Below are 11,583 nucleotides of genomic sequence, written 5' to 3'. Positions count from 1 at the left end.
AACAGTTGTTGTCAGCGCCAGTCACAAGTCTTGCAAAACAACCTGTGTGATTTATCCCTTTTCGTCTTTATAAACCTTGCCTTCTTTGTCTTCTCTGGAGTGTATTTTGGGTTTCTGCCTAAATCTGTGTCTCCCGAGTTGCGATTCTAATTGCCCAAATAAATATCTGCTGTTTCAATTACAGTGATTCTTTCCTAGGTCGACATTTCTTTCTAGAATATTTTTTTGAAAACCTCCTTTGTGACATTCTGGGAACTGAGGACAGATGGAGGAGATGAAATCCTTGCTCAGAGGAAATGTACCCTCCATCGTGAGCTCCCAGGCGGTCAATAGTCTATACTCTTTGAAAAATAGAAGTCCACGTACTTGAAATAATACTTAAAAAAAGATAAATGAACTCATCAGTCACCAGTGGAACAAACAAGGACACGAAAAGAAGAATTAAGCTTTTATCTTATATTTCCTGTATGAATTCTATTGCCTGATCAATTATTACTATTGTTAGTGATAATTGATGAGGAAAAGTTCTTCCAAGCAGAGGATGTGTAATAATTGTGGAAGGAACGATTGAATTCATTAACATGCATTTGTAAGCCTTAATATGCTGATATTACTTGAAAGCTGGTTGATTTAAACCAGAAGGTGTTTTGGGGGCGATCAGAGAAATTTGAATATTACCCGGTATTAAGTTACACCAAGGGCTCTTTTTAAAAAATTTTAAATTCCATGCTCGCTTTAACATGAGTGAGTTTCACCAGTGAAATGGTGAGTGAATGAGGTCACATAACACAAGAGTTCCTGTGTTGTGATTCAATTTCTCTGAAGTTCAACAACAGGCAAGATGAACCAATGGTGCTGAGATGAAATAGCGGTTCTTCTGGGGAGACAAAGATGGCACCTGAGAGGACACATTTTATAGGAACACATAACAACAGAGGAAGAAAGTCCCCACAATGCGGACAATGTCCTCCACTCATCAGGTGAAGAAGTCAGGACCAAGGGGCTTCAGCACAGTTTGCCAGGGGAGGAGGCAGGATGCAAGCCCAGCTTTGGGGACTCAGGTGTTTCCATCCCTCTGTGCTGTGCATGGTGCCCAGCCCTGAGCCCCCCAGCCTGAGGTTCAGAGCCCCCACCCACCCCGCCTGCTCCAGCCCTTGGCCCCCTCCACATCCTTAACTCTGCCCTCCTGCTCACCGTGGGGACATCCTCTGGGAGTGTCTCCTTTTCATCTTCTCCAAGAAATGTATCTCTCTGCCTGTCTCAGGCTTTGGCTGTGCCTCCTGCACTTTGACCGTTGTTTAAATACGATCCTGGGTAAAATCTGGTAAAATTGTGCCTGCTTCCAGAGACCGCAAACTCCCTCCGCTCCTGGAATCTGGGATTTGAAAGCTCCCCCGGTGTTTCTCATCATCTTACCAGCAGGTTTGAGCAATACTGGGCTAGAAGGTGGTGAGGGAGGAGAGCCCGGGTTTGTTGTGAGTCGGGGCTCTTATCCTGAGGATGCCATTCATTCACTGAATCAACCAATCCTTCTCTCTTTGCTTTTTTTCTTTCTTTTGAAAGCATCTTCAAAGCCTGCTTTGTTGCTGGCGCTGTTCTGGGAACCGGGATTTTGTTTGTGATAATTGATGAGGAAACGTTCTCCCAAGCAGGAGCATCTATCTGATAATTGGGGAAGGAACGGCTGAATTAGGTAACGTCCGTTTGTAGCCGCTGATGTGTGGATGTTGCTGGGACGCTGACTCAAACAATGGATATTGAGAAAGTATTTTGAGAATGAGCAGAGAAATCTAAATATGGGCTAGGTAGAAGGTTTGTGGAAATCAGTGAAAATGAAATGAAATGAAAACAAGAAAATATTTATTCAGCGCTTGCTACAGTAAGGGAGTCAGCCACTATCAAGGGGTTTGGCAGAGACCAAAAGGCAAGCAAAGGAGTGTGAACGCTTTATAGTGGAAAAAAGAAATCTTCAGGTGTGCCCTGACTGGAGACTGGTCGGCATGGGGAAGCTGGAGGCGGGCTAATTAGAAGTGGGGTGTCCTACGTGATTGGCCAGAGGAACATGTGTGGCTTTGTCTGGTTGGTCCTAAGTTGAAAGTGAGGGTGGAAGGGCTGCACGCATTAGGGAAGCTGTCAATGATTGATCAAGTCCTGGCCACTTTGGGCCACTTGCTACAGAGGTTGTGGTTTGGTTTCCTGGACTTGTTGGTACAGAGGTGGTGGGTCAGAGTTCTCTTTTTAGATGGGGTCTGGACACTGTCCATTTGTATATTCAGTCTCTCAGGGTATTCCAGGGTTTCTCTGCCTGGCACCAGCAGCATTTTGGGCTGGATCATTCTTTGTCGTGGGGGCTGACTTGCGCATTGTGGGACGTTCAGTAGCATCCTTGACCTCCACCCACTACGTGCCAGCGGCACCCTCCTCACCCCCCAGCTATGCCAACCAAAAATATCTCCAGACATTGCCAAATGTCACCTGGTATGCAAATCACCCCTGCTGGAGAACCACTGGGTTCTACCAAGGATTTTTCATTGTTAACCGTGTACTCTCAACAATATGCATGAATTTCATCTAGAACATGGCGAGTGAAAGAAGGCACACAGAGGAGTCCATATGGAATGATTCAACTTATGTGAAATTTATGAATAGGCAAAAGTCAAAATAGCGGTTCCTTCTGGGGGGTTACAGATGGCTTAGGAGAGCATGTTTGTATAAGAACATACACCACAGAATGAGGCACATGAAACATGTTGGAATGGTTGTCTCCAGTGGGGAAGAGAATGAGGGGGAAAGAAACTAACATTATCTTAGGTCAGCTCAGTAGCATGACAGCTACCTAAGAAGGGACTTAGTGGGGGGTAGACATTGAGAAGAGGGTTGGACAGGGCGCAGGGGTTGGCTCTGGTCCTCCACAAGGCCCACCCTCTGTTCTGAAGCTCCTGGGTGGAGTAGAGATGCCCAAACCTCACACTGCAGCCACATCAGTCTAAGATGCCTTTGTGAGACCAGGGGGCAGGGGTATGGGCATCTACCTGCGCGAGGCCACACCCGGGTCTGACATGCTGTAATGCGTACATAATTCTACAGGCTCAAAATTGCATCCACATTACAAAGCACATGGCTAATTGATCACATGTCCCTTTATTCATCGATGCACACATGCAGGGAGAGGGGAGTCAGAAGGAGGAAATCAGGAGGCTTGAACTCCCTTGGAAGGGCTTGTGGTGTTTTCATTGTCTTAAGGAGAGTTGAGGGACCAGCTCCGTGGCCAAGTGGTTGAGTTCGCGCCCTCTGCTTCGGTGGCCTGGGGTTTGCTGGTTCAGATCCTGGGTGCAGACGTGGCACCACTCATTGGGCCAGGCTGGGGTGGTGTCCCATATAGCACGACCAGAAGGACCTGCACCTGGAGTGTACAGCTGTGTCCTGGGGAGCGCTTTGGGGAGAAGAAGAAGAAAAGAAAAAAAGGAAAAGGAAGATTGGCAACAGATGTTAGCTCAGGTACCAATCTTAAAAAAAAAAAAAAAAGATTAACAAAAAAATTTGGGAGCTGGAAATATTTGAGTGGTCAAGGTTATAAAGAGATGGCTGGGAAGGTGACTGAAAAATAGAAAGTAGAAAAAAATAAGCCAAAGCTCCACTTACTGACAGTGACTAAACCTGAATGATACTGGAGAAAAAAAATAAAATCATAACAAAGAAGCAGGAAAAAGAAAAAAGATACTGCCCATACTGGTCTCTTAGATCTACCACATGGGCAGCCGCTAATCTGTTTTTTGGCGCTGTGGTATTTCCCGCTCCAGGAATGCATATAAATGGAATTATATAGTATTTTGTCTTTCGTGTCTTTTTTTCTTTCATTCAACACAATGTTGAAACGCATCCATGTTGTGTATATCTTGTGTTCCTTCCTTTCTATGGCTGAAAAGCATTCTCGTGTGTGGGAATCATTACAAATCATTCCACCACGTGACTTTTTGTGTCTGGGTCCTCTCACTGACAAGATCTTGGTGGTGAAGAGCAGAAGGAATTAGCGCTGATGCTCGTGGAAAGAACTTGGGATTCCAGAGTGGGAGAGAGGCAGTATATGTTAGGGTCTCGGCAGCAGCCGAAATGAACTATTTTGTGGCCAACAAAGTGGTCTGTGTGAGCATTAAAATTGGGGCACAGGCGGAGCTGAAAGGCAGGCACTGGATGCTCTGTATAAACCAGGGATGCGGGGAGGGCCCCGCGAGGGGATCTGGGAGGTGTATCTGCTCCTGTCTTGGAAGAGCTGGCCTTGCCTCCTGCCTCAGCTAATTGCTGCTGTTGAGCCTCTTGTTGTTTTTGCTGAATAGGCTTGTATTTGGCTCTCTTGAGTTTTGCTCTGTGGTTCTTGAACCAAACCTGAGGAGAAGAGAGAGAGGAGCAATGGGTTGATGAATCGGGTGAGATTCTGGAAGAGTTTTCATTTTACCCAATAATGTGGGTTCTTCTAGGTGGGAACAGCTGGTCCACACCTCTGCCACTTATATCCTATTTGTGGAACCCCTCCCAACCTACGCCCGGGGAGGGGCAGAAATGATAGGATGTTGGGGCAGAAAGTGAGGCGGGGATCAGAACACCCCAGCAAACGGGAGAGAGGAGAGCAGAGGGGTCACCCTCGGGGGTGCTCTAAGGCTGACGTCAGCACACTAGCGCTCCTGGGCCAAATCTGACCCACCACCTCTTTTTGTACGGCCCATGAGCTAAGAATAGGTTTTACATTTTAAAATGGTTGGGAAAAGACCCCCAACACACGTGACACGTGTGTTTGTGACACGTGAAAATTACATGAACTTCAAATGTGTGTCCATAAAGTTTGATGGGAATGCAGGCACAGCTGTTGGTCGACATTCTGTCTGCAGCTGCTTCCACACCATCACAGCAGACATGAATAGCTGCGGCAGAGACAGTGTGGATCCACAAAGCCTAGAATATTTACTGTTTAGTCCTTTGCAGAAAAATCTTGCGGATCCTTGGGCTAGGGTTGGGAGGGAGGGTTACAGGGTATGGAGAGGAGTCTGGGTCTTGGAGCCTTGGGGATCGGGGTGGGAGCAAGCTTCGGGAAGTTTCTGAGTTCAGGGCGTTCCACGGAGGTGGCTTGGCGAGACGGGGCATTACTGCTGACCTTCACGACTGTTGGATGTATCTCCATTTTTGAGGCCATTTCTCTCTGAAGGCTGGAGGTCGGGTATGGGTTCTCATTGAACAGGAGCCGCAAATCCGCCAGTTGTTTCTGAGTGAATATGGTTCTTTTCCTTTGTGGATACTTCTGGTGCTTTCCTGGGAAGAACGAGAGAAATCACACATGAGATGCTTAGACAATTCCATTCTCAAAACCCTGCACGTCCCCTCCCTCTCCACGGAGATCAGGCGTGGCCGTCAAGTGACTGAGATTCCCAGAGAGCTGTGTGTGACTTTTCTGCTAGCTTTCCTAAGCCTCCTTTTGCCATGGTCGCTATTCCATATCCCCACCATAGGAAAGGGTTGTTGATGTCCCCTTGGTTTTTTGGTCCTTTGTTATTTAAACATGGATTCCTTGTGTGTCAACAATTGGGTTCTATTTTCTTTGTGTGGAAAATAGGCAACTCCATTCAGTGTGAGATGGACATGATTTTATCCTCATCATTCATTCAACTTTTATTGAGCACTGGTATTCTTTGAAGGATACAGCAATGAAATAAACATTAAAATAGAGTCACCGCTCTCCCAAGCCCATACGAGGGTACAACACCAGAGTGAACCCTGATGTCAACTACGGGCTGTGGGTGGGAGTGATGTGTCGATGTCGGCTCATCAGTGGCAACAGATGTACCACACTGGTGGGGGATGTGGATAATGGGGGGGGGCTGTGCATGTGTGGTGGGCAGGGGGATAAAAGGGAAATCTCTGTACCTTCTTCTCAATTTGCTATGAAACTCAAACTGCTCTAAAAATAGTCTAATAAAAACACTGCTCTCATGGATATCACATTTTAGTGGAGACACACATATACACAAAGTAAAAGTACTAAAATATATACTACCTTATAGTGCTAGGTCCTCTGTAGAGAAAAGAATTAGGGAAGGGGGGTAGGGAATTTGAGCAGAGGGTTTTCGTTTTAATGACCCATGAGTAAAGGTCTGTCCGGAGGGGCTGAGGGAGTGAGCCATGTACGTATTTGCAGGAAGGGAATTTCAGACAGAAGGAATGAGTACACAATCCCTGAAGAACAATAAAGAGGTGACTGTGGTTGGAGTAGAGACAGTGAGTGGGACAGGTATTAAGAAATTAGTCACTGTTGTGGGGGGCGGGCAGGTCATGCACTTCTGGGTTCCCCCAGCTCAAAAGGGTTATTAGAATAGATGACTGCAGAGGTCACTGGGTCTCCAGAGTCTGGAGTAATATTTCTGTGAGACAATAGATTTGAGGTGAGTAATAGAAGACAGAGAGGCTCCAAGTATGGACTTTGAGTCCCAGCTTGGCAAATGACCTTTTATTTTGGTGAGGAAGATTGGCCCTGAGCTAACATCTGTGCCAGTCTTCCTCTACTTTGTATATGGGATGCTGCCACAGCATGGTTTCATGAGCAGTGTGTCCATCCGTGCCTGGGATCCAAACGCATGAACCCCCGGCCACTGAAGCAGAGTGCACGAACTTAACCACTATGCCACTGCGCCGGCCCCAGCAAGTGAGCTTTAGTACATGCATTTGCTTCTTTAGAGTTCAGAAGTCTCATGTGTAGTTGGTGATGATTTAAGACTCTGTCACTGGGTTACTGAGGGTTCAGTTAGGTCCTGTCTGTGGAAGACAGGACTTGACATATTGTGAGTCTTCAGGGAATAGCACTGAATCTCAATCTCTCTCTCTCTCATACCCACACACAGAGTACATCTGACTGTGTCGTTCTCTAAGGCATATGGTGCTTTCAAGATGGCATCCCATGAGCCTTACCTCCTGGTATTAACACCCTTGTTCCATCCAACATAGTACCCAGGTTGGTGTGTGTGACCAAGAGAGTACAGCAAAAATGATGGGATGTCACTTCTGAGGTTAGATCACTTCTGTCTTGGATCGCTTACTCTCGGGGAAGCCATGTTGAACATCCCTCTGGCAAGACCCTTTGGGCAAGCATCTGAGGTCTCCAAACAAAAGTCAGGGAGGGGCTGAGGCCTCTGGCCAACCACCTTGTGACGAGCCATCTTGGAACTGGATCCTCCAGCCTCAGTCAAGCCTTAGATGACTGTATTCCTTGCTGACAGGTGAACTGCCACCTCATGAGAGACCCTGAACTCAATCCCACTATGTGTTTTTAAACAGTTTTATTGAGATAGACTTGACATATAATAAACTGTGCATATTTAAAGTGTGAGATCTGATAAATTTTGATATATGTATATCAATACTCATGATTTGGTAGAACAAAGGGATATGAAGAAACTTCAGGGACATGTCAACCTTATCTCAAAAAAGCTGTTAAATGCATAGTGGAGTTCAGCTTCTGGCTGTGTTAGAGTCAGCCATGCTGGATATATCTCACTATGGTACACACTTAGAAGATTGGACAAAATATATAAAGCTGTTTTCAAATATTGGATATCAGATACAAGGCTGTGATTCCTGAGATAAGGGAAATCTTATGAAATCTTTATGAAAATCAAATGAGCCAACTTGACTATATATATAGGACACTACGCCCTACAATGGCAGAAATGACACCTTTTCCAGGGCATATGGAACATTCATCAGGATAGAGCACATGCTGGGCTGTAAACCAAGTCTCAAAAGATTTAAAATGATTTAAATTATACAAAATATGTTCTCTGAACACAATGGAGTTAAAATGGACACAGAGAACAAAAATCTGAAACATCGCTCCCCCAATATCTGGAAATTAAACAACACATTTCTAAAAAAAACCATGAGACAGACAAGAAATCAAAGGGTGTGTGATCAGCTGGATCTCCACATGGAAAAAAAAATAGACCTCAACTCTTATGCCACATGCAAAAATGAACTAGAAATAGATTAAAGACATAAATATAACGCCTAACTCTATGAAACTTCTAGAAGCAAACACAAAAGAACATCTTTGAGACCTTGGATTAGGCAAAGATTAAAAAATCACCAACTATAAAGGTAAAAACTGATGAATTAGGGTTTATCAAAATTAAAACTATTGGAGGCTGGCCCCATGGCCGAGTGTTTAAGTTCATGCGCTCCGCTTCATTGGCCCAGGGTTTCGCTGGGTTGGATCCTGGGCGTGGACATGGCACAGCTCATCAGGTCATGCTGAGGCAGAGTCCTACACAGCACAACCAGAGGCACTCACAGCTAGAATATACAACTACGTACTGGGGGGCTTTGGGAGAAGAAGAAGAAGGGGGAAAAAAAAAAGAAGATTGGCAACAGTTGTTAGCTCAGGTGCCAATGTTTAAAAAAAAGAAAACTATTGCTCTTTGAAAGACAGCATTAAGAAAACAAGGAAGCAGCCACATCCTGGGAGAAAATATTCATGACACATATCAGATAAATCTGTATCCAGAATATACAAATAACCCTTACAACTCAAAAAGACAAGCTGATAAATAAAATGGTCAAGAAATGTAAACAGATAATTCACAGAGAGATAAAGGAAAGGCCAATACACTCACAAAAAGATTCTCAACATCATTGGTCTTTGGAGAAATTAAAATTACAACAACAATAACTCACTCATTAGAGTGGTTAAAATTAAAAAGACTGACAATACTAAGTGCTGGTGAGGATGTGGTGCAACTGGAACTCTCAGATTGCTGGTGAAACGGCAAAATGTTTCAGATACTTTGGAAAACCATTTGGTAGTTTCTTATGATGTGGAACATATATTTATCATATGACCTAACAATTCTACTCCTAGATATGTACCTAAGAGATATGAAAACATGTCCACATGAAGGCTTGTTTGTGAATGTTCATAACAGTTTTATTCATAATAGGCAAAAATTGGGGGAAAACCCTCAATATTCATCAGCAAGTAATGGATAGCCAAATTGTGTTGTAATCATACAATGGAATAACACTCATCTATTAAAAGAATAAAATTCTGATCCATACAACACAAGTGCATCCCAAAAACCTTATGCTGAGCAAGAGAAGCTGGACACTAAAGAGCATATACTGCAAGTACTGATTGATATGCAGTACTGTATGCAGGCAAACATAATCTGTGGGCTGAGAAAGCGCAGCAGATGGAGCCTGGGGCTAGTGGTGGTGGTGGTGGTGTGTTGTGGGTTGGGGTGGGGGTGGAGATGATGATGACCCCAATGGGACATGAAAGAACTTTTTAGGGTGATGGAAATGTTCTGTTTTCTTGGGTGGTGGTTCGTGGGCATGTGCATTTGTGGAAAGATACAGAACTGTACACTTAAAATGAGGAGACTTTGTTGTAAATAAGTTACACATCAACAAAGTTGATGTTTTAAAAAACTGAAAAGGAAAATCTTAGCAAATTAGGGAGTAAAGCATCTTGCCTTACTTTGTGAAAGTTACATATCAAATCCATCCAGGGCTTATCCTTAATGGAAAAAGATTACGTGTACTTCCTTCAGAATCAGGAACCTGGAAAGGACATTTGCAAGCATGGTGACAAGGTACCGAGTACTGCCATAAGGAAAGGAAAACACGTGTAAGATCAGAAAGGAAGAGATAAAACTAATTCTTTGCGGCTAACAGGATTATTTAACGGAAAAGCCAACAGAATCATCAGCGATCAATAGGTGGGTTATTAGAACCATTAAAAGGGCTAAGCAACTTTGTTAGTTAAAGATCTGTCACATTTCTCTCTACCAGCCACATTCAACTAGAAATAAAATTGGAAAAAAAAAAGACATTCACAAAAGCAACCAGAAACTCCAAGATATCTACAAATTGTCAACCAAGAGTACAAGACCTCAGAGACTGGAATGAGAAGGGCACAGCTTAAAACTGTTAGAGAATAGTTTTTGGAGAATATTTTTATGACCTCTGAGTAGGGAAGGATTTTGAAATTAGACACTAAATGAGCAAACCATTGAAGACAAAAGATGGATACATTTGACTATATTATAATTAAGACATGCTATTCAAAGATTCCTTAAGGGAGTGGAAGAAAAATGGGAGAAGATATTTGTAATGCATTTAAGTAACAAGGCTATCTTAGCCATGGTGTTGTGAACGAAACTATGGAACTTGTGAATCACTAAGGAAGAAGGTGGGAGGTTCCTCAAAAAATTCAAAAAAGAACTACCATATGATCCGGAAATTCCACTTCTGGGAATATATCCGAAGGAAACAAAAACACTATGTTAAAGAGATGTCTGCATCCGCGTGTTCATAGCAGCATTATTCACAATAGCCAAGTCATGGGAACAGCCTGAGTGTCCATCGATAAAGAAGATGTGGCATGGATAATATACAGTGGAATATTACTCAGCCAGGACAAAGAAGGAAATCAGGGGCTGGGGTGTGGGGGAATTGGGGAGATGATGTTTAAGGTACAAACTTGCAACTAGCAGATAACTAAGTCCTGAAGATGTAATTTCCACCATGGTAATTATAGTCAACAATACTGTAGTATAAACTTCAAAACTGCTAAATGACTAGATCTTAAAAGTCCTCACTACAAAAAAAGAAATGGTAATTATGTGGTGTGATAGAGCTGTTAGGTAACAGGTAATGCAATATGAGCTGACTCAGTTCTTATTATTCCCCATGTGGTCGGTACATATGGGGAAACTGAGGCATAGGGTGATTAAGGGATGCGTTTGAGGCTGTGCTATGCTCCGTCTCTGGAGAACCAGTGACCAACACATCCTTAACAGTGTACGAGTTTACTGACCTTGGTTCCAATGTTAACGACAGAGTCCTAGTGTGCCTGCTTACCTACTAAGTGAACCCGGACCGAGCATTTCATCTCTCTAAGCCTCGATCGACAACAACGTTATCTGTGAACTGGAGACTTCTCTAACCATAACCTCCTTAAAAGATTTTAATGGTTGAATGAGATCATGCCTGAAAGTGATTTAGCACAAGCCCTGGAATCCAATAAATGCTCAATAAAATGACGAGCTTTCCAGATTTCTTGGTTAAGCCTAAATTCGACAACTTAATCAACCTAATGGAGATCAGAGTTCCCATTTCCCAATGATTAGAGGAATTATAACACAGTTAACAAGGGGGAGAGTTGGAATTCAAAGACAGACTTTGGTTTCCCTCTGATGGGGTTTGCCCTCAGATGACAGCTTCCAAGCAGTCTCCACCACCCTGTCAGCTGCTCTCAACTTCTGCACATATCTCTCCTTCAGTTCTCACGCCAGCTTACCTTTAGGAAGATCCCCTGGGTCAGACATCGTGTAACCTGGATGTGTTCCTATGCTCTGGTCCAGTGACAAGAACTCACAAAAGTGCAATTGGGACTTAAATACGTCCCTAGACTGCCACACCCCTGTCCCGCCCCCTCCACCTCCTTCTTCCCCAACCACTAATCTGATCCCTGGATCATCCAGAGGCCCCGGATCGCTCCCATTTCTGCCGTTTATCTGATATTTGTTGAGTATAGACTCACTT

At 43.9% G+C, this 11,583-nt stretch overlaps 1 protein-coding gene across 1 annotated transcript; it reads right to left on the bottom strand.

The window, feature by feature from the left end:
* Positions 1–3,990: 3,990 nt before the first annotated feature.
* On the bottom strand, positions 3,991–11,366 carry DPRX (divergent-paired related homeobox). Its single transcript, XM_014827924.3, has 3 exons — positions 11,339–11,366; positions 5,147–5,301; positions 3,991–4,383 (listed from the first exon to the last, which is right to left on the bottom strand). The coding sequence occupies exons 1-3, from the start codon at positions 11,364–11,366 to the stop codon at positions 3,991–3,993; spliced, it is 576 nt and encodes a 191-aa protein (XP_014683410.2).
* Between the last annotated feature and the right edge of the window lie 217 nt (positions 11,367–11,583).

This window comes from Equus asinus, chromosome 26 (genome assembly GCF_041296235.1).
Source record: "Equus asinus isolate D_3611 breed Donkey chromosome 26, EquAss-T2T_v2, whole genome shotgun sequence".
NCBI lineage: Eukaryota > Metazoa > Chordata > Mammalia > Perissodactyla > Equidae > Equus > Equus asinus.
The sequence above is the reverse complement of the archived record's forward strand: the minus strand, read 5'-3'. Positions and strand labels throughout refer to the sequence as shown.